Raw genomic sequence first — 22,777 nt, 5'->3', positions numbered from 1 at the left:
AGTCCTGTCCAGAATTTGCATCCATGTCAGTTGGTCAGGTCACCCTACACTGCATGAAGTTGCCCAACCCCCCCAGCCCCCCCCCCCCGGCCCTAAACCCAATAGTCCTGGCTTCTTGCAGGTGTAATGTTACTTGTATTATATATCTGGATGCAGTGACAACCACGGCAAAATGCTAATCGAGCAAAGCACAGACTTTTTGTTTATGTGGTTTTAAGCCACGCCCTTAATGACGTCGGCTACGCCCCTTCAAGAGACCCCCAGGTTGTTTTTTCATTCCGCTTAGAGCCCTGGGGTGACGTGTGATCCTCGGCAGCCGGCGTGTCCTCCTGAGAGCCTCCCACGGCCCGGCCTGGCCTGCTCGACGGCTTCCTTGGTGCACGCCGCCGGTGTCATGTGCACCTGTGAGGTGCCTCGCATCCTGAGGCAGCGAGGCTAGGGGCTGCGAGGATCACCGCAGGGCGGTGGGACTGGGCAGCGCCGGGATTCCTGGATCCATGGGGCCTCCCCGTGACCCCCAGCGCCAAGAAACCTGAGCCAGGGGCTGCTGCGCACACAGCATGCCCACAGACCCGGCTCTCTCTTCCAGGAAACAAAACTTAGAAACTCACTTCGACTCGTCTTAGTTTTCCTCTCATGGGGAGGGCGCTGCTTCGGGAGCCGGTCAGCCGGTCACGCAGTGAGCGCCCGGACATGTGAAGGGACCTGCCCCGGAGGCTGTGCTCGGGGGGCGCCGGGATGGTGCGCCCTCGGGCTGCAGAGTGACGCCCCCTCCATCCCCCAAACCGCCCAGATTCCCACCACTGCACCTGCTGCGTGACTGACAGGCGCTTCGGAGGAGCCTCAGGATGTTCCCAAACCTCTGGAATAGAATGAGCTGCTGCTTCAGAAGATCAGAACCCCGGGAGCTTGAACCGCATGAGATCAACCTTCTGCAGCAGAAAAGGTACAGTTCACCCCGTAACTGAGCTGCCAAGGGGTGTCTTCCGCCCTCTGCTGTCTCTTTTCATCACACTGCCCTACTGTTGCCTTGTTTTAAAACGGATACACAGCGCAGGATAGTGAATTATATACGAGGTAAAGTACCCTATTTGTAGGTGATAAGAATATTGCAAGTAACCAACGATTTATGTGACAATACAGGGACATGACGTAGAAGTGAAACCCTAAGGTGAATTTGCAATATCGTTATTCCGCATGGCAGAGGGTATTTTATTTCTTATAATACATGTTCACAAAATCACCCTTCCCACAAAGTGCTCAAATGCTTGTTGTCTTGCTCTTTAATGTGAAAAAGATGAAGGGGATTATTTACAAGTGCAGTGCTCTGCCAGTGCGTCACTTTTTTTGACGCCCTGGCGGCACAATGGGCTTCGTTTAGTCACCCTGCCTGGCTTTTCATGGCCTTGTAAATATGGCCCCCCTGCATGCATTACTATGCGAGTAGCATTTTGCAAGAAGATTAGGGAGCAAACCCATACCATCACTGCTGAAGATTTATAATGAGAAATGCGTCGCTATGACAGTGTATGGTAGTGTGGTTTGGGGTCATAAGGAATGCGATGAAATTCAAGGAGCTGAAAACAAACCTCTACGTAAACTCCTAGCTGCTCCCCCCAGCATTCCAGCTTTTATGGCACATGAGGAATTAAGGCAGGGTTACATTACTGACAATATTGCTGAAGCACCCTTGATATGGTGGCTACAAATTTGGTCAAGAGATAAGCCAAATCTAAACCAAATCATTATAGAGGACTGCATGATGTTAGACAGAGCTGCAGATATTCTCTGGTTAAAGTGTGTCTCCCGACAGCTTTCAGCACTTGGGCAACCAGAGCTATTTAATCACCCAAGAAAGCTGCATCCTGAATATGTGAAAGTCATAAAAACGCAATTCCTAACGAGGAGGCAACTGGATAGGGAAGCAAATGAACGTAAGAAATCTACATGTAGAAATTTTGGGCCATATGTATCAACATTCCCTTTTGCGATTTCTAAATAGCGATTTTTAAGGAATCGCTATTTAGAAATCGCAAAATGGTATGTATGTAGAAATTTGCTTTTTTTTAGCGATTTCTTAAAATTCCTTCATTGCGATTAGCAAATTGCTAATCGCAATTAAGGAATAATTTCCCATTCATTTCAATGGGCCAGGAGGCAAATTGAGAATAATTTCAAGGGTGCAGGGGTGTCTCAAGAACACCCTGCTGCACCCCTGAAAATGACATGTGTGCACATATGGCGCACATACATGCCCTTGAGCGTCACATGGCACCTTTAGTGGAAGAGGTGTGGCGGCGCGGCCAGGGCGACTGACGCTGGAATCTGGGGACCACGGTTCGATCCCCGGCTCCGGCGGCAGGTTAGCCCAGCACCATGTGACTCTGGGCAATAGCTCGCTTAATCTTCCCGACGGCCCCCAGCGCCTAGAGACCCTTACGGGTGATTGTGCGCTTTACAAATGTGGACTTTACTTTACTTTACAAATTGCATAAAGTGCATTTGTAAAAGAAATCGCAAAATACCACCAACTACAAGTTGGTGGTAATTTGCGATTCCTTAAGGGCTTTTTGGATTTTTTTTTTGCTTAATACATTGCATTTAAGGAATCGCAAAATGTGCCATTCCTTCACTGCAATCGCAAAATAAGGAATGGCAAATTTTGTGATTCCTTCTTTCACAGCCAAATTCTTTCATACATACCATTTTGCGAAAATGGGTTAGCAAACGCCGAAATTCGGCGAATGTCGGCATTTGGCCTTGATACATATGGCCCTATATGATTATTAGTCCTTGAATTTTATGTCAACCTTTTTGGTCTTTTGTAAATAATCTGCATCATCTTTTTCTTTTATCTAGATTCATATTCAATTGTATCCACTGGTCCCTAACCGTACCTCAAGGCTTTGCAAATTTAGGCACCTTGCAACCATGTGCATGTGATAATTTTTCTGACCAAGGCCTGTTGCATTTTTTTTTTTGTTGTGGTTTCTATACTGAGTTGTGAGCTAAACATATTCTACCACTTTTTAGAGATCGCCATTTTACACAAGTAAGATCAGCACTGATTTATTTACAGATGCTTCCTTCTCCCCTCGTCTGCTATGGGGTTGCAAGTTTATTTTATCAGGGACAATTCGTTAGAGGAAAGATCAGGCTTTTTGACAGTGATGACCTGTGCCTATTTGAATATGTTTTTTGTAAGAGGAACACATTTTAACTGTGTTTTTAAAATATATCTCTGGTCTACTTCCAAAATGTATGTGTTTTTTTTTTATGCGTAATGTACTTTTATGGCCAGAATCTGGCCGAATAAAGTTTTATTGACTTGACTTGACTACTGTGCGAGTAAGGGGGCATTCCATGGGTGTTGCTTTGGGTGTTTCCACGCAACATCCATGGAATCTGACACATATCCAGATTTATAAGGTTTCGTAATCCTGGGAATGCATCAGATTCCTTCTCCTCCCCAGGGGAATCGCAAGGAGGGGAAATACCTTTATTTCGCCTTCGTTTTCAAGGTGTGCTGCAGAATGCAGCACATACAATGTGGAAAGCACCTCTTGTGATTGTTTTTGTGCAGGAAGACGCCCCTTCCTGCAGAGCTTCAAAATATTGTAAATAAGGCCTAAAATGTTTGCAGGTAGTAAGGGTAAAAGTAGAGTGCCTCGTTTGCAATATTTTGACGCATGGAAGCTTAAATTGTAAAACATTTTGTAAAACTCTGTGGGTAAAGAGGCTTACCTGCTGTTTTACCTCCCAGGAGGCCTTCTTAGGAGGATCAAGGATGGCCACATCTTCACGTCTTTAAGAGTACTGATTTCCAAAGCTCTTCTACAACTCTCATTGGACATTCAGTGTCTCGTGCATACACTTACGGGTAGATGCATCATAGTTCCCGTTTGCGATTTCTAAATTGCGAAAATTGAGGAATCGCAATTTAGAAATCGCAAACGGCAATGCATTAAAAAATCACATTTTTTTTGCGATTCGGTATTTTTCCTTAATTGCGATTCACAATTTGCGAATCGCAATTAAGGAAAAGCCTTCCCATTGATTCCTATGGGCCAAAAGGTTTCAAAAATGCAATTTGTGCATATTTGAAAGTTTAAGGTAAATTTGCATGAAGTTCAACTTTATGCTATTTTACCCCTTCCAAGTTGCGAATTCGCAATTTAAAAATAGTCATGCATTGCATTTAAGAAACCTCAAATTGCGATTTCTTAAATGCAATCGCAATTTTAGAAATCGCAACATGGTTGCGATTCCTAAAATTGCAAAATGCATGATGCATTCCAAATTAGTGAATTGCATTCGCAAACGGCCGAAAATTGCGATTCGCAGCATTTGCAAATGCAATTCTGTTTGATGCATCTACGCATTAGAGTAATATTCTTTGTAGGTCTCCACAACAGAAGTCTCTCTGGACCTTCCTTGTTGTAAAACCTGATTTGATGTTTCTGTTTCCCACTCTTTCACGTTAAGTGCCGGAACCTTATGCATAAGTTCTCTATGCTAAGATATTTGTGTTATATGCTGATAACATATCTTGGCAACCTTGTCCTCACTTGCTTAGCTCGCAAATAATGAGTAGCCACGAGTCGCTCATCTATCTCATCTTCTGTTTTAGACGTGGGTCGAGAGCAGGCGAGTCATGCTTCTCATGTTCCATCCAAGCAGCTACTTTTTCTATATATATTAATACTCAGCATGTCCCCACTCATCAACACCTTAGGTGCATCTCATACAATGCATAATGGCCAAGACCCAAGTTTTACTTCAATATATTTGTAGATAAAATTATTCAACTTGTGTTTGTACCCCATATATAATAATAATGGATGATAGTATGTCCATGTCTTTACTGTGAATCAGGCTTTATATATACACACCCCAGTATATTGAACAAGCAAGGCCAAGAAAACAAGAACTAATATCTGTAAATAATGTACATAAAAAAACCCTGTTCATTGAGTGAGCACTTCTAAACTAGGTCTACGTCCTAAACCCTGAAGTAGACAAAAAACTGAAGCATACAAAAAGTGATGGATGGAATGTTTCAATTAATCTCAGCCACTGGTTATCACTTGGGCCGCATCCCAGTCCATCGTTATTTTACACACCATGCCATCTCAGTTTGGACCCAGGTCTATTCAAATCAGTCTTGACCCTGCTTCAGTTGGAACATTCCAACCTGAACGGCCAAGCAAGGTCCTCCTTGAAGCGGAACAAAAGCATATGAGGACTGGTATCCCCTGATTACGGCAACCGCCATGTATAGCTTAGTTCCAGTGGCACCATGTGCACAGGCCCCAAGTCTGGGCAAACCCGTCCCACTTAGGGCAAGACACTAAAGTATATAAAAGTGATGAATGGAATGCTTGAAATAATCACTGTCATTTATAATTACTGAGGGCAGTATCCCAGTCCACTGTTACTTTGCACACCATGCCACCTCAGTTTGGAACGAGCCACGTGCAAATCAGTCTTCAGACTGCTCAAATGAAAACAGTCCAGCCCGAACTGCCAGGCCAGGTATTCCCTGAACTGGAACACAAGCAGCCCAGGACCGGTTTTGCCCTGATTAGGGATAATCAGCCAGGTATAGCTTAGTTCTAGTGGTACAGTGTGCAAGGGATCCACGTTTTGGCATACCCGTCCCACCTAGGGCAAAAAACTGAAGTATGCAAAAAAGTGACGGATGGAATGCTTGATTATTCTCAGCCAGAGGTAATTACTTGGGACCGCTTCCCAGTCCATTGTTGTTTTGCACACTGTCTCACCTCAGATTGGACCGGCCATTTGTCAATCAGTCTTGATCTTGCTCCAATGGGAACTGTCCAACCCAAACTCCTAAACCAGTCAGTAAAAGCAAGTCTCTGCAATAACTGGAGGGATTTGTTTCTAATGTTACTACCTAGATCTTAGCTCATGAATGTATGTACTGATATATCTATTGTTCAATGTATAGGGGAGGCACATTATTTAGGTGCACCACTGGTGGAAATCAGTCACTGTTCAATTTTGATCCCTTGCTAACATGCTACGTTCACCCTAAATAGAAAAAGAAAAAAAATATATAGGCAGAATGAGTGCCCCTTAATTAATATAAAAACCATTAGCACCCAACTAGCCGCCAACTCATGCCCAAAGTCCTGTGTAGAGAGAAAAGATTAGATGAGAAAGCGAGAATGAACACCCCCTATTTAAAGCTTATCAATTCTTGACTTAGACAAGGACAGAGACATGTTAAAGTAAAATATTCAGATGTTCCCACTTCTTTTCTAGGACTTCAAACATTATCTGGCTTTATTCTCTAAGGTAGAGTAAAGAGTATGATCATCATATATAATCTTCAATCTAGCTGGTTCTACCAGATAAACCATTGGCCCAGCACCCTGAAATGGAGCTTACATCTGCCAGAACTAACATCAGTGCCCCCAGGGGTACAGCAGAACCCTACAAACACTAGAATGTTGTGACCTTTGCCATCTGTGATCTAGAGCAGCAGCCGTGTTCACCAATTATTTGTTGCAATAAGAAAGTGCCCACATGTATCAGGTTGGCTCATGGTTTACTACTCCTAAGCCTACCACAAAGGTAAACAATGTCATGTCAGAGTCTTACTGTCCAGATTCTAGTGCAAAAGTCTTTTGATGCCATCTGGAAGGGTCAAACCGTAAAGTCCAGAACATCTCTTAATTTAAGCTCCCTCTTTTACTCTCAGAATACTCAGATTATAATGCCATGACCGATTTTCTATTTCTTCAAGTTTCAATGAAACATCTCAAGATTTGTCTCCCTGGATGACAGATACTTACTAATCATGTTGAAAGTCTTCTCCAGAGCATATGCTTGCATCTCTACTTTGGAAGGTCAGGATGCCACAGTGCTTGCTTGTTTCACCTCTCTACAGACTGCAACATGCATTTTCAGATTAGCCATCCAAATTATTTCTTCTATTTTCCTCTCCATGGGCAATAATCTGGTTGCAGGAATCGGAGAGTGTGGACTCACTCCTCATTCTCCTTTCAAGTCCTGGTTTCTTCAAATCCTTATTTTTCCGGTGTATCTCTCCAGAGCTTTGCCAGCACCTGTTTTTCAAATGATTTTATTTCAGAATATAGCTGGTGAACCTGTAGTTCTGCATCAGATCCTGATTTGAAGCCAGAACTGTCATCACAACCTTTCTTGATGAATGAGTAAGAGGAAAGAACATTTCCTGATGGTTGGCAGACTCGGTGTTCAACTTCTCCCCCCTAACTCCCCCACCAAAGAACAGATCTGATTACTCTCCAGTGTGTAACCGTCCTGGTAGCCGATGAATAGTTCAGTGTGTCTAGCTCTAGGAATAAGGTCCCCCATTAGGCTGCCCCATAATAATTCATCTAGACGGTCATTAAAGATTCATCACACCCTGGCACAGTGAAGCTTTCCAGTCCATCACATACTTGTAAAGTAAAGGAGAATGAGTAGTCTCTGGGGTGGCAGTAATGCAGAGTGACTAAGCAAGTGGCTGAGTGGGTGAGTTAGACCCAGTGGTCTAAGACAATGTTTGAGCTAAATCACTTTTAGACAACAGCGACAATTGTAATAGTGTTGGGACCGTCAGCATGGAACTTTCATTTCATTTGCACATACTGATACTTGGAAATATGTCATATCAAGTGTGGTGCAGATCCAGCTGATTCAGAAACTTGTAGTTCTGAAATCCCAATAAGAAACTGAAGGCCTTTGTGTGGTCCGCCTATACCAATACCTGATTGGGTTCAATATCTGATTTGGTTTTGCTTTTAGCTGGACCAAAAGGTGTCTGGTTCAGCAGTTCTTGTCTAACGTTCATGAAGGCTCCTCATGAGTCAAGTCAATTCTGGGCTTGTTTTGCAATTGTTAGTTGCCTTGGTGTTCAAATTTAGTCAACTTATACTCTATAGGAGCCCCTACATATTCAGGTATGGAAGTTTCTGTACCTCTGGTACCCGCCTCCACAGATTCTAGAAACCAGGTGCTGGACAATATCACTGAGACCATCTTGGGTTACTACAGCAAAGAGAAGACCAGGGAAGTGTCCTCTGCTTGGTGCTGTTGCTTTCCTTGCTCCTACCATGCAAGGGTGTTCAATAAAAACATTTCACTACCCTGCTGAGCCATTCTAGCTGCCTGCCTGGCCTCCTGCTCCTTCTGTACCACAGGAGAACTCACGGTCCCACCAGTCTTTCAGCACCGTGGAATGATCATCCCCTCTACTCCTCCCTGCTGGTTTCCTTGAGGCCGCTTCTACTTTGCATCTCCAGTGCCACATTTATCCATCTCTTCCCTCCTGGCCACTCTCCAGTTGTACAATTTCACATCACCACGAGGACAACTGTACTGTACCACGTCGCTTCGAGATAGGCCCCCCTCTCCCAGTAGAACCAACCAAAAGGGAAGCAGGTGAGTCTATCAAATGAACCGCGCCACTTCACAACCAGGACCATGAGACCTACTGACTAGGAAATAATGAGGGCACACATTCCTGATCCCTGGATCCCCACAACTATCTCCATTAAGTAGAGGTGTTGGCCCTCTCTGCTACCTTTGGCATCTAAAAGTGAAGGTGATCATAATTTTGAGAGCCTCAGTAGTTGCGATAGGTGTGGCAGCTATTCATCATCGGACACTCTGTGACCACATGAAGCTGCCATCTTTCACCTGCCTAGGTTTCATGGTTGTCATCGGAAAGTGATTTATAAAGTTATTTATACTTGTTGTGTTTTGTGTAATGCGTAATTGAATTGCTTCTATGATCTACCAAGAGTGTAACTTAGGAATAGAGGATGCATGAGTACAGCAAGGAATCCCTCAAAACCCAATAAGTTGGTTTCTAGTTTTTATACATAAAGTAAAGAGTTTTATTGAATTACACATGTCCTGTCCAAACCCAGAAAAATGCTTCTCTCTTTGGGACCAGCGAATTGTTGTACGGATTGTAAGGAGGCTGAGGTTATGCGAGGAGTCTAGTATGGATGGGATATGTTTCTTGAAGTTGCCTTCAAGGTATGTCGGTGCTGATCCTTCTAGACATTTATAGGTGAGGCAGATCATTTTGAAGGGGACATTGTCTTTCACTGGAGACCAGTGAAGGGTTCTGCCGTTCAGGATGTTTTGGGTTTCGCCTAGTCTGAAAATGAAGCATACCACTGCATTTTGTGTTACCTATAGTTTGGTATTGTGGTAGCGTGATGGTTTATTGTAGAGGGAGTTGCCAAAATAGGAATCGACCAGCCCATGACTACATTGCCATTGCAGCTTGTTTTGTATCTGGTGTTGATTTTGTTATTTAGTGGTGTTTTATTTTATTATTTGTATTATTTTGTTTTGCTATAGCCTGCTCTAAGGAGCACAATATGTTTTTTTTTTAGTTCTCGCCAGCCGGACAGCGCATGCATATTATTTGTTTACTTACAGCGGTCTTAGAGCCCACCCACTGCTTACAATGGATTGGCTTCATTGCCACTTTCTTTTTGTTACTCCTTACTCTTTGGCTTGTGTATGCTTTTCTTCCTCATCTTGAGTTTGTCCCTCCCCTGGAGCATGGACACACTGCTTGTGTTTTTTGTTTAAACACTCCTTGCGCTTGCATGGGTTTTCCATCTGGCCCTAGGCTGTGCTTTTCTTCCGCCCTCTCTTCTCTGTACTCCGCTCTCTCTTTCTTCCCCAGCTGGTTGATGTGGTAGCCTAATGCTTTATTGTAGAGGGAGTTGCCAAAATAGGAATCGATCAGCCAATGACTACAGTGAGATGGTGTTGTGAGAATGAAATGTAAACTTTTTTGAGCACTTTTAGTTGGTGAGAAGAGGTCAGATGCTTGGAGTCTGACACTGCTTCTGACACTGGTTTTCTTTGGGATGAAATCACCAAAGAATGCTGGAGGAATGGCAGAAGAAGTCCATTTTCTTTAAGAGGTGGTCTGGGCCTGGAGCTGGGATTCATGTTGCGTAGATGTTAGGGACTGTGCTGGTCCATTCATTTTCTTATTTCCTGAAAGGCCATTTGAGCATTGGTTCCCTTCATCAGTGACTCACAGGTATATCTGCATGTAATCAGTCTCACAGTTGAACAGTAGGATGTGAGATCAAAGGAGGATCATGAGACATTTAACAGATTCTGGGTGATAAACATCATCTTTCTGGTTGACTGTACACTATAGAAGCAGAGAGGGAATGATTGTGCACAAAGTCTAACTTCTTGTCACTTTTTTTTTTTAAGTTTCAAAAAACCTTTATTGATATTTGCAAAAGAAGACACAAGAAAGGATTTGAACTGTTTGAGTGGTCGGTGATGAGGGACACAGATTTCAGTCAGTGCTGAAGAATGGCGCGGCCCACTGTCTTACAACCGCGTATACGTCATGATGGATTACAAGAGTGATCCCTGCAAGGGTCTCACTAAACTCTCTGGAAAGTGATTTGGGTTCTTTCACAAGCATGAGGAGCTATATAAACTCAAGAATGAAATGCAGTATATGCTTTAGGCATAGTTGCCATCCTGACTTTAGTAGCTGAGTAACCTAGCTGTTGTGATATGAACTGGCCTTGCCACACCAGCGGTACAAAAGAGGCTGGTGATGGAGTGGCAAAGTGAGCAAGGGACTCACGTCTGAGCATACCCTGCCACACTTATTGCCACACCAGCAGCCTGGATTTTCCAATATGGTTCCAATGTAGTGCCTCCAGTGGCAGAAACCTTATTTATATGAGTCATTGGATCTGAACCCAAGATAAACTGACTTGAATCCAACATCTACACAACAAAGATGACAGAATATGCTGCATTTAAATTTGTGTTAAACTATAGAATCATGGGTATTGTAAAAACAAAATCATTGGTTTCTGTAAAAATTGAAGTACTTGTTGGAAGGGCAGAGGACTCACTTCAAGTAACAATCACAATCCGTGTCAGGGCGAACCACCGATTATTTCTGTTGTTATACTGTGCAGTGAGAAGACAGTTTCCACTGCTCAGTGTAACAACCAAAACAGTGTTTTTGTAACATAATGGCTTATGAGAAACAGGCTCACCTCCAACTCGTTGTTGGGTATAAGGGAGCCTGGGTGAGGAGGAGGGTAAGAGGGCAGTAGGCATTATATGGGCGAGTTTAAGTATTTTCTAAAAAAAAAAATTCCACCGCGGACTTGATTTCCCTTTTGCCACTAGCTATACTGCACATGACTTATTTATGTGAAACTGAATTGCATGTGAAATGGTGCTTTGAAGGAGAACGGTTTGCAGTGGTCTCTGACTGAGGCAGTAAGAACAGTGAGCGCTAGCCTTGTTTCTGTGTGCAGGCCAGCGTCTTTTCTTAACTTGCACTGTCCTGACATACTTGGCAGTAATGGGGGAAATGCCACGCCTAGGGGTTATGTTTACAATTGAGGCCTCTGCTTTTTGTCCAGTATTTCTAAACTGAGGACATCGGTAGGGAGGGTGGATGGGGGGGTGGGGTTAAATGCATGGACACCCGGAGGGCAGTGTCGGGGGGTGGAAGAGGAGAGGAGAAGGCACGGACAAAGCTGAGTGATGCTACGTGTGTGCGAAGAAAATAGTAAATGCCCTGCGTAACAACCAAGTAAAGGGGCCAATAGCCATGGGCGGATACAAATGACAACATTGCTGTACTAAGGAGGGACTAACGAGCCTCATAACGAATCAGAATACAGCATTTACAAAGGACAAACACACAAGCCAATGAAAAATAAGGGCAGGGGGAGTGGGCAAAGTTTCTCTCAGTACTCAACTACCAAAACTCTTCGCAGAGCAGCGCTTGTGCGCTGGCTCATGCTCGACCTAAAAAATAGAGTAAAATGTATTCGATCATTTGACACCAAAACAACAAAAATACAAGTAATGGAACCAGAGACTTGAATTTTTAAAGCATGTATCTAAAAATAGAGCTAAAAAGCACAAAGCACCAACCACCAGGTCAAAATTTAAGGCCAACCGTGATGGAGCGCTGGTCAAATACTGGGTCTTGGTTAGTCCCAACAGAAAGCTTACCTTCAGGCTTAGAAACTTTTATGGAGGAAAATGTGGTTGTTGCAGAGGGGCAAATTGAAGGCTGGATCCAAAGTGGTGCTCGACGATGGGGGATTTCTATAAAGTGTGACCCCAGTGCGGTTGTCAATTAAGGTAGGAAAGTGAGCAGTCCAAGTCATAAGTCTCTGCCCCTGAAGCCTTGTCTTCGACCGGATGCTGCTTGGCATCAGTCCTGATGAAGCCCTCCATGTTTGAACTTGGAACTTTTTCTGGAAGTCAGAACTCTTAAGCGTGCCAAACCGGCAAGCTGAGTCTGACCCGCGATTCCACACCGATGGCTGCATTTTCAACACCCCCCTTTGTTTTTCTCGCTTTGCCCTGTCGCAGTAGTGTTCACTCTTTGTAATAAACCGTGGTTTTCAGAGTAAGGCCAAAAACAGAACCTATCCCTGGAAGTACCAAAGATGACTGAGTGATTTTCTTTCTCATTGCCAAAGTCTCCTCATTTTACTGTGTAACTGTTAACTATGCAATACCAGATCCCTGTTTTCTCTCCTGAGTGCTGCCCGACAAGGTGAGCTGCCCATGACTCCTAAACATTTCTTGAGTTTAATTTATTTCCGTTTCTTGATATAGTACACAACTCACTCCCGAAGTAGTATCTCGGCGCTGTGCTGATCAGGCAACCTGAAGCATTCTAAAGCAACCAAGAGGCATATTCTTTACACCAAGTGGCAGAGCGCAATTTAACCCCAAAATTGCTAACGCCACACACAGTCACTTTAGAAATGGAGAGATGCACCGTATTTTCAATAATACTGCGCACCCCTCCATGTCTCCCTGCACTGGTGCTAAATTAAGCGCCTAGGGCCAAATGCAGGAACCCTTGCACCATAGTGCTAGGGTGCCTGCGCTGAGGGAATGATTGTTTATGTGCAGGAAGGTGTCCCTTCCTGCACATAAACAATCCGAAATAGTGATTTGTACCTTCTATGTCAGCTGCTTGTGCAGTACACATAGAAGCTGCATACCATCATTTTTTAAGGATTGTTTATGTGCAGGAAGGGAAACCTTCCTGCACATACACAATCATGCATTGCGTTTTGCTGTTTCAATGTCTGCTGCACAATACAGAACACGTTGAAACAACAAAAACAAGGATAAACAAAGCATTTCTCCTCGTTCCGCCATGTAAAGACCAGGTTTACCTTGTTCTTAATTTTGGTTCTACCTCCTATTTATACCTCCCTTGTAAATAGGAGGCAACGTCAAAAGCAATGGGTGTTGCGGCGTAATGCCCATTGCAACATCCATTGCCCACCCCTCTCATGCTAAGCTTATTTAAAAAGTGGTATTCAGTGTTGTTAAGTGGCTTTACGTCACGTTGTAAATTAGGCAAAGCCCCTATCGCCACAGGAAAATCATTAAAAGTAACATTCTTGTCGCAATAGGGGCTTTTAAATATGCCAGAAACAAAAGGGTATGTGGAGGGTCAAGGGGAATGTTTAATGACCTGTCTGCTCGTTCCCCTACATTGAAATACATAACACACAAAAGAGCAGATCAAGTCAAAAAGAAGTGTGTGCCTACAACAGTAACCGTGCGGTACTGGTGATGAGTGCGTGAAACAAGGGCTGCCAGAGATATAGGCTATTGGTGACGGGAGGCTGAAGCAATTCCCATCACTTCCGCTCGTTTCCAGAGCCGAGGTACCGACGGAGAGAGCGGGGCCTCATTCTCCCGAGCGGTTGCCGGGTGAGGTGAGGTCATCACCCACATAACGCTGGGAAGAAGAATCATTCCTCTCTCTCCAGTGGACATTTAAGTATTTAAATTCCTGGTATATATGTAACTTTTTAGTACATGCTTGTTCATTTTTCACTAATACACTTTGTATGGAATTGCAGTAGCTATTTTTTGTCAATCGGTCCTGAAGAAAGCCGGGTCAGATGCCCCCATGGCAGAAACATGTCGACCATACTGCACAGCGCTAAAGGGTAGTCTCACTACCCAGCGTGTTTTTAATCTTTTGACACCCAGACTTCTGTTTAATCACCCTCTGAAGTCTGGGTAGCCAATTTTACTACTATTATTTGAGCACTGCACTTATTCATTCACATCACCTGAGGATGTAGATTGTGATCATTACTTTTGACATCCATTCCCGCACCGGCATTATTTGGTCGGACTTGGGAAGGTATGACCAGCAATTCCCACGTGACGTAAACTCCACCACATGGGTGGTCTGATGGGAATTGCTTCAGCCTCCCGTCACCAATAGCCTATATCTCTGGCAGCCCTTGTTTCACGCACTCACCACCAGTACCGCACGGTTACTGTTGTAGGCACACACTTCTTTTAAATATGCCCCCAAGTTTTTAGGATCTTCTTGAAATTTATAAAATCTATAATATCTAACATCTATTGAAGTGATGTGGGCCTGGGCTTCCTTGAACTTCCATTGGTTTCCCTGAACTTTCAGGATTGTCCCAGGTGGACAAACCTTCTGCTATTTATTCAAAATCTTTCTGAGATGGAAAACAATGAGTTATGTTCTGATTACATTTTCCTTGCCCCAGCTGTTAGCACAACCTTCTATCCCCAGCCTTCCAGTCGACCAGGGCTTGCATCCTGGCTGGAGGCACAGTGGCTCACAAACGGATCACATTTCCAAGTGCTCATTTTATAATGAAAAGAAAAGAACAGTTCTAAAGTGCGACTACACCCAAAGGTGTCGATGTACTAAAGCCGCCTAAAACCTAAGCAACAAACGAGGAAACAAGAGAGCCGCGTGCAGCGCACCAGGGGCTAGGATGAAAGAAGCCAGGTTTTTAGAAGTTTGCGAAAAAAAAGGTATCTATTCAGATCCTGTGGTATGCAGAGGGTAGGGTGTTCCACAGTTTGCCCACAGCTTAAGAGAAGAGCCCCTGCCCCATCTGGTTCTGTGAATCTTGGAAACTACCACCTTCCTTCTATAGGGCACGTACCACTGAAGCGTTGGCCGAAAAAGCTGCAGACCCCACGTTGAAAGATTGAAAAACTGAGTCAAGTCTATTATGACACCACACATGCACATTGCAGGCACATTTCTGCAATGGGTGTTTTAACTAGGCCTGGGCAGAATTTCAATTGCACTGGAGTAATCAGATTAATTTTGGTAATTCTGCATTACTCTTTGATGAGGAATTACCAATAATAATGGGATTATGCCGGCTCGCGTAATTAAAAGTAGTTTGGGGGGAAATCTTACATAAGAGCACATTTAGCGAGCACAAGCAGCTGCTCGCACTGCTGCACACGTTCTGTTGCATTTAGCTCTATTTTCTTAGTGCAAAAAGCCTCTTCAAGTCCATTTTGGATGTGAGTGTGCATATAGTGCTAAGAAACAAGCATAAAATGCTGGAAGTGAACTGGGGGGAAATCCTACCCCAAGTTCACATTAAGCGAGCGCGAGCCGCTGCTCGTGCTTGATATTCTGCTGCATTTAGAGCTATTTCTTAGTGCAAAATGCATTCTCGCGTCCAGAGCTCTCAATGCAGAATTACTCTCCTTGCGTAGTTCCACGTAATCTCGCAGAATGTGTGGGTAAATCCACATGATTACGCTGCCCGGACTATGCAAGTTATTCTAACCCCTAGTTTCATCCACCAGAGCCATTTTTGCAATATTGATATTTATTAAATGATCATGAAAGCAGTCAGCTTATGTTGTGGCATTTGTAAACAATCCGAAGTGCTCCTATGAGGCCTTGTTGAGCCCAGGAACTCATGAGCTGGTTTACCACAAGCCTCAGGTTCATGGAATCCATGCCCTCCTTGAGCAGAATGGTGAAGTGAGCGTGGAGAGAGGGAAATACTTCTCTGTGGATTGAACAATAACACCGGAGGTCTCCACCTAGGAGGAGACGGTGTTCAAAGGCACAGAGGAGGAAGGCAAGATTCTTACATGTGTCTCTTATGTCTCTTATGCAGCACTCACACATGCCTCCAACTCTGCCGGGGAGAGTGGCTTGCGGCGCCCTGCTTCTCATTTGCTGGACTCAGTGTGTTCTAGGGGTAGTCAGGTCTGCAATGTCTACATTCCGGACAGATCCTTCTATTATTTGGGCTATGCCAGCAGGAAAGTCTAGGGACAGATTCTCCAGAAAGATAATCTCTCAGTTGATAGTTGCTGTTTTTTAGAGCACTGCCACACACACTTTCTCTCTCTCTCTCTCTCACACACACACACACACTTTCTCTTACTCACTCTCAGTCACTCTCACTCTGTCACTGTTTTTCACTCTAACTCTATCTTTCTTTCTTTCTTTCTTTCTTTCTTTCTTTCTTTCTTTCTTTCTTTCTTTCTTTCTTTCTTACTTTCTTTCTTTCTTTCTCCCTCCTTCCATCTTTCCTCCTTCCCTCCTTTCCTCCTTCCATCTTTCCTCCTTCCATCCTTTCCTCCTTCCATCCTTTCCTCCTTCCTTCCATCCTTTCCTCCTTCCTTCCTTCCTTCCTTCCTTCATTTCCTCCTTCCCTCCTTTCCTCCTTCCATCCTTTCCTCCTTCCATCCTTTCCTCCTTCCTTCCATCCTTTCCTCCTTCCATCCTTTCCTCCTTCCTTCCATCCTTTCCTCCTTCCTTCCTTCCTTTCCCACTTCCCTCTTTCCTTCCCTCCCTCCCTTCCTCCCTCCCTACTTTCCTCCCTCCCTCTCCCCCTCCCTCTCCCCTTCCTTCCTTCTCCCCTTCCTTCCTTCATTCACGGCCCCAATTCCGAGTCTCTTTGTATATGAATGGGAAATTAGGAACACTATTCGCTCAACAAATTTCAATTTGCCAAACATACTGAAATATACTGAAAGATAATCTCTCAGTTGATAGTTGCTGTTTTTTAGAGCACTGCCACACACACTTTCTCTCTCTCTCTCACACACACACACTTTCTCTTACTCACTCTCAGTCACTCTCACTCTGTCACTGTTTTTCACTCTAACTCTATCTTTCTTTCTTTCTTTCTTTCTTTCTTTCTTTCTTTCTTTCTTTCTTTCTTTCTTTCTTTCTTTCTTTCTTTCTTTCTTTCTTTCTTTCTTTCTTTCTTTCTTTCTTTCTTTCTTTCTTTCTTTCTTTCTCCCTCCTCCCCTCCCTCCTTCCTTCCTTCCTTTCCTCCTTCCCTCCTTTCCTCCTTCCTTCCTTTCCTCCTTCCCTCCTTTCCTCCTTCCATCTTTCCTCCTTTCCTCCTTCCTTCCATCCTTTCCTCCTTCCTTCCATCCTTTCCTCCTTCCCTCTTTCCTTCCTTCCCTCCCTCCCTACTTTCCTCCCTCCCTCTCCCCCCTCCCTCTCCCCTTCCTTCCTTCCTTTATCCACGGCCCCAATTCCGAGTCTCTTTGTATATGAATGGGAAATAGGAACACTATTCGCTCATCAAATTTCAACTTGCCAAACATACTGAAATTAACTCGGAGAAAATGACCATTATGTTCAAATATGTGCAAAATTTCAGCCGGAATGCAAAAAATCCAAATGTAGTTCTCGATTTTTCTTTGTATAACTTGAAATAGGAGATATTTGCCACACCTGGTAAATACCCTCATCTGAGTGATGCTGTTTACTTGGTGCAGTAAATATGTCAGTGATTATTAACTACTCATAATTTGGCGTAAATCTTTTTTTCCCCTCTTCATACTTAACAACTTATCTGTTATTGTCTTGTTTGCTTTTTTTCTTTTTCTCTCCATTTCTTATTCTCTTTCCTTCTATTTATACTTTCCGTCATTCCATCTCAGTTTCATCTCTTTTAATCTTCCCTTATTCTTTCCATTTTTTTCGTTCCATTTTCAGTTCTTCCAATCCATTTTCATCACTTATTTCCTTTGTTACAATTCTTGTCTTCCTTCTGTTATTTTTTACATTTCTTCTTCACTACCTTCTTTTTATGTATTTTTCTTTATATTTTTCTTCCCTTTTTTAGGTCGAGCTGGCGTTGGAGCGCGAAGCGCTCCCGCCAGCGAGTTCTATAGTCGCCGTGTTCACTGGCAAGGGAGTCTAGAGCTGTGCACGAGCCGCTACTGCCTGTGCACGAGCCGACTCAGCTCTGTGGACGCGCACGTCTCTGGAAGACGTGCTGCGCCCGAGCCGCCTCCCGCTTGTTCTTTCAGCAAATATTCTTGGAGCCGTAGGGCAAAGTTACCGAACAGCACAACAGGTAGGCTTTTTACATTTATGAAGACAGTATGATAGGCCTCGTACACACACCTCCCCTTCCAGTGTCATACTAAATCAATCTAGCAGTGTACCCTAGGTATTGTTGGGTACAGAGTATTTGAGATCTTGCTGTTGGCTATGGGCTATTAACGATGAAAGTATTCTCAAGCTTTGTCTGCGCAATTACATATTTTGTGATGATCATCGTGATTTCCTGTTTGGGTTTTTCGGATCCAAGAGAGGTGTTAACAGTCGATAGAGTTGATGTTTATAAAACTGTAATAAAGCGTCCTGTCTCTTTTTTGTGTTAAGCTTTTTTTTGTTTTCTACACGTAGTATCTATATATATATAGTCCAGGGCAGACAACCAAAGGAAGAAAATAATTTCGCGAAAGGCGTGTATTGTATTGCAGCTGAATGTATATAGTGCTTCTTACCTCTGAGGAAGTGCACTAGAAGAGGGGTAAGCACACTTACAGAGTGCAGTTTCAGAGTGCAGTTTCAGAGTGCAGTTTCAGAGTGCAGATTGAGAGTGCAGATTGAGAGTGCAGATTGAGAGTGCAGATTGTGAGTGCAGATTGTGAGTGCAGATTGTGAGTGCAGATTGTGAGTGCAGATTGTGAGTGCAGATTGTGAGTGCAGATTGTGAGTGCAGATTGTGAGTGCAGATTCAGAGTGCAGATTGTGAGTGCAGATTGTGAGTGCAGATTGTGAGTGCAGATTGTGAGTGCAGATTGTGAGTGCAGATTGTGAGTGCAGATTCAGAGTGCAGATTCAGAGTGCAGATTCAGAGTGCAGATTCAGAGTGCAGATTCAGAGTGCAGATTCAGAGTGCAGATTCAGAGTGCAGATTCAGAGTGCAGATTCAGAGTGCAGATTGTGAATGCAGATTGTGAGTGCAGATTGTGAGTGCAGATTGTGAGTGCAGATTGTGAGTGCAGATTGTGAGTGCAGATTGTGAGTGCAGAGTGCAGATTCAGAGTGCAGAGTGCAGATTCAGAGTGCAGATTCAGATTCAGAGTGCAGATTCAGATTCAGAGTGCAGATTCAGAATGCAGAGTGTGAGTGCAGATTGTGAATGCAGATTCAGAGTGCAGATTGTGAGTGCAGATTCAGAGTGCAGATTGTGAGTGCAGATTGTGAGTTCAGAGTGCAGATTCAGAGTGCAGATTGTGAGTGCAGAGTGCAGATTCAGAGTGCAGATTCAGAGTGCAGATTCAGAGTGCAGATTCAGAGTGCAGATTCAGAGTGCAGATTCAGAGTGCAGATTGCGAGTGCAGATTGCGAGTGCAGATTGCGAGTGCAGATTGCGAGTGCAGATTGCGAGTGCAGATTGCGAGTGCAGATTGTGAGTGCAGATTGTGAGTGCAGATTGTGAGTGCAGATTGTGAGTGCAGATTCAGAGTGCAGATTCAGAGTGCAGATTCAGAGTGCAGATTGCGAGTGCAGATTGCGAGTGCAGGTTGCGAGTGCAGATTGCGAGTGCAGATTGCGAGTGCAGATTGCGAGTGCAGATTGTGAGTGCAGATTGTGAGTGCAGATTGTGAGTGCAGATTGTGAGTGCAGATTCAGAGTGCAGATTCAGAGTGCAGATTCAGAGTGCAGATTCAGAGTGCAGATTGTGAGTGCAGATTGTGAGTTCAGAGTGCAGATTCAGAGTGCAGAGTGCAGATTCAGAGTGCAGATTCAGAGTGCAGATTCAGAGTGCAGATTCAGAGTGCAGATTCAGAGTGCAGATTCAGAGTGCAGATTCAGAGTGCAGATTGTGAATGCAGATTCAGAGTGCAGATTCAGAGTGCAGATTGTGAATGCAGATTCAGAGTGCAGATTGTGAATGCAGATTGTGAATGCAGATTGTGAGTGCAGATTGTGAGTGCAGATTGTGAGTGCAGATTGTGAGTGCAGAGTGCAGATTCAGAGTGCAGATTCAGAGTGCAGATTCAGAGTGCAGATTCAGATTCAGAGTGCAGATTCAGAATGCAGAGTGTGAGTGCAGATTCAGATTCAGAGTGCAGATTCAGAATGCAGAGTGTGAGTGCAGATTGTGAGTGCAGATTGTGAGTTCAGAGTGCAGATTCAGAGTGCAGATTCAGATTCAGAGTGCAGATTCAGAATGCAGAGTGTGAGTGCAGATTCAGATTCAGAGTGCAGATTCAGAATGCAGAGTGTGAGTGCAGATTGTGAGTGCAGATTCAGATTCAGAGTGCAGATTCAGAGTGCAGAGTGTGAGTGCAGAGTGTGAGTGCAGAGTGCAGTTTCAGAGTGCAGATTGAGAGTGCAGATTGAGAGTGCAGATTGAGAGTGCAGATTGAGAGTGCAGATTGTGAGTGCAGATTGTGAGTGCAGATTGTGAGTGCAGATTGTGAGTGCAGATTGTGAGTGCAGATTCAGAGTGCAGATTCAGAGTGCAGATTCAGAGTGCAGATTCAGAGTGCAGATTCAGAGTGCAGATTCAGAGTTCAGATTGTGAGTGCAGATTGTGAATGCAGATTGTGAATGCAGATTGTGAATGCAGATTGTGAGTGCAGATTGTGAGTGCAGATTGTGAGTGCAGATTGTGAGTGCAGATTGTGAGTGCAGATTGTGAGTGCAGATTGTGAGTGCAGATTGTGAGTGCAGAGTGCAGATTCAGAGTGCAGATTCAGATTCAGAGTGCAGATTCAGATTCAGAGTGCAGATTCAGATTCAGAGTGCAGATTCAGAATGCAGATTCAGAGTGCAGATTGTGAGTGCAGATTGTGAGTGCAGATTGTGAGTGCAGATTGTGAGTGCAGATTGTGAGTGCAGAGTGCAGATTCAGAGTGCAGATTCAGATTCAGAGTGCAGATTCAGATTCAGAGTGCAGATTCAGAATGCAGAGTGTGAGTGCAGATTCAGATTCAGAGTGCAGATTCAGAATGCAGAGTGTGAGTGCAGATTCAGAATGCAGAGTGTGAGTGCAGATTGTGAATGCAGATTGTGAATGCAGATTGTGAGTGCAGATTGTGAGTGCAGATTCAGATTCAGAGTGCAGATTCAGAATGCAGAGTGTGAGTGCAGATTCAGATTCAGAGTGCAGATTCAGAATGCAGAGTGTGAGTGCAGATTCAGATTCAGAGTGCAGATTCAGAATGCAGAGTGTGAGTGCAGATTGTGAATGCAGATTGTGAGTGCAGATTGTGAGTGCAGATTGTGAGTGCAGATTGTGAGTGCAGATTGTGAGTGCAGAGTGCAGATTCAGAGTGCAGATTCAGAGTGCAGATTCAGAGTGCAGATTCAGAGTGCAGATTCAGAGTTCAGATTCAGAGTGCAGATTCAGATTCAGAGTGCAGATTCAGAATGCAGAGTGTGAGTGCAGATTCAGATTCAGAGTGCAGATTCAGAATGCAGAGTGTGAGTGCAGATTGTGAATGCAGATTGTGAGTGCAGATTGTGAGTGCAGATTGTGAGTGCAGATTGTGAGTGCAGATTGTGAGTGCAGATTGTGAGTGCAGAGTGCAGATTCAGAGTGCAGATTCAGAGTGCAGATTCAGAGTGCAGATTCAGATTCAGAGTGCAGATTCAGAATGCAGAGTGTGAGTGCAGATTCAGATTCAGAGTGCAGATTCAGAATGCAGAGTGTGAGTGCAGATTGTGAGTGCAGATTGTGAGTGCAGATTGTGAGTGCAGATTGTGAGTGCAGATTGTGAGTGCAGATTGTGAGTGCAGATTGTGAGTGCAGATTGTGAGTGCAGAGTGCAGATTCAGAGTGCAGATTCAGAGTGCAGATTCAGAGTGCAGATTCAGATTCAGAGTGCAGATTCAGAATGCAGAGTGTGAGTGCAGATTCAGATTCAGAGTGCAGATTCAGAATGCAGAGTGTGAGTGCAGATTGTGAATGCAGATTGTGAGTGCAGATTGTGAGTGCAGATTGTGAGTGCAGATTGTGAGTGCAGATTGTGAGTGCAGAGTGCAGATTCAGAGTGCAGATTCAGAGTTCAGATTCAGAGTGCAGATTCAGAGTGCAGATTCAGATTCAGAGTGCAGATTCAGAATGCAGAGTGTGAGTGCAGATTCAGATTCAGAGTGCAGATTCAGAATGCAGAGTGTGAGTGCAGATTCAGATTCAGAGTGCAGATTCAGAATGCAGAGTGTGAGTGCAGATTGTGAGTGCAGATTGTGAGTGCAGATTGTGAGTGCAGATTGTGAGTGCAGATTGTGAGTGCAGAGTGCAGATTCAGAGTGCAGATTCAGAGTGCAGATTCAGAGTGCAGATTCAGAGTGCAGATTCAGATTCAGAGTGCAGATTCAGAATGCAGAGTGTGAGTGCAGATTCAGATTCAGAGTGCAGATTCAGAATGCAGAGTGTGAGTGCAGATTGTGAATGCAGATTGTGAGTGCAGATTGTGAGTGCAGATTGTGAGTGCAGATTGTGAGTGCAGATTGTGAGTGCAGATTGTGAGTGCAGAGTGCAGATTCAGAGTGCAGATTGTGAATGCAGAGTGTGAGTGCAGATTGTGAGTGCAGATTGTGAGTTCAGAGTGCAGATTCAGAGTGCAGATTGTGAGTGCAGATTGTGAGTGCAGATTGTGAGTTCAGAGTGCAGATTGTGAATGCAGATTCAGA

At 44.1% G+C, this 22,777-nt stretch overlaps 1 protein-coding gene across 1 annotated transcript in view; it reads left to right on the top strand.

Annotated features, from left to right (window-relative positions):
- The first annotated feature begins 298 nt into the window (after nucleotides 1–298).
- The window catches only part of LOC144767864 (transient receptor potential cation channel subfamily V member 6-like), a 155,691-nt gene continuing 133,212 nt past the window's right edge, over nucleotides 299–22,777 (top strand). Inside the window, exon 1 of the mRNA XM_078651222.1 lies at nucleotides 299–946. Within this exon, the coding sequence (XP_078507348.1) occupies nucleotides 849–946 (98 nt within the window). The 5' untranslated portion in view covers nucleotides 299–848. The remainder of the gene's footprint in view (nucleotides 947–22,777) is intronic.

This window comes from Lissotriton helveticus, chromosome 7, assembly GCF_964261635.1.
Source record: "Lissotriton helveticus chromosome 7, aLisHel1.1, whole genome shotgun sequence".
Classification (NCBI taxonomy): domain Eukaryota; kingdom Metazoa; phylum Chordata; class Amphibia; order Caudata; family Salamandridae; genus Lissotriton; species Lissotriton helveticus.
Note: the sequence above shows the minus strand (reverse complement) of the source record. Positions and strands in the feature narration are given on the sequence as shown.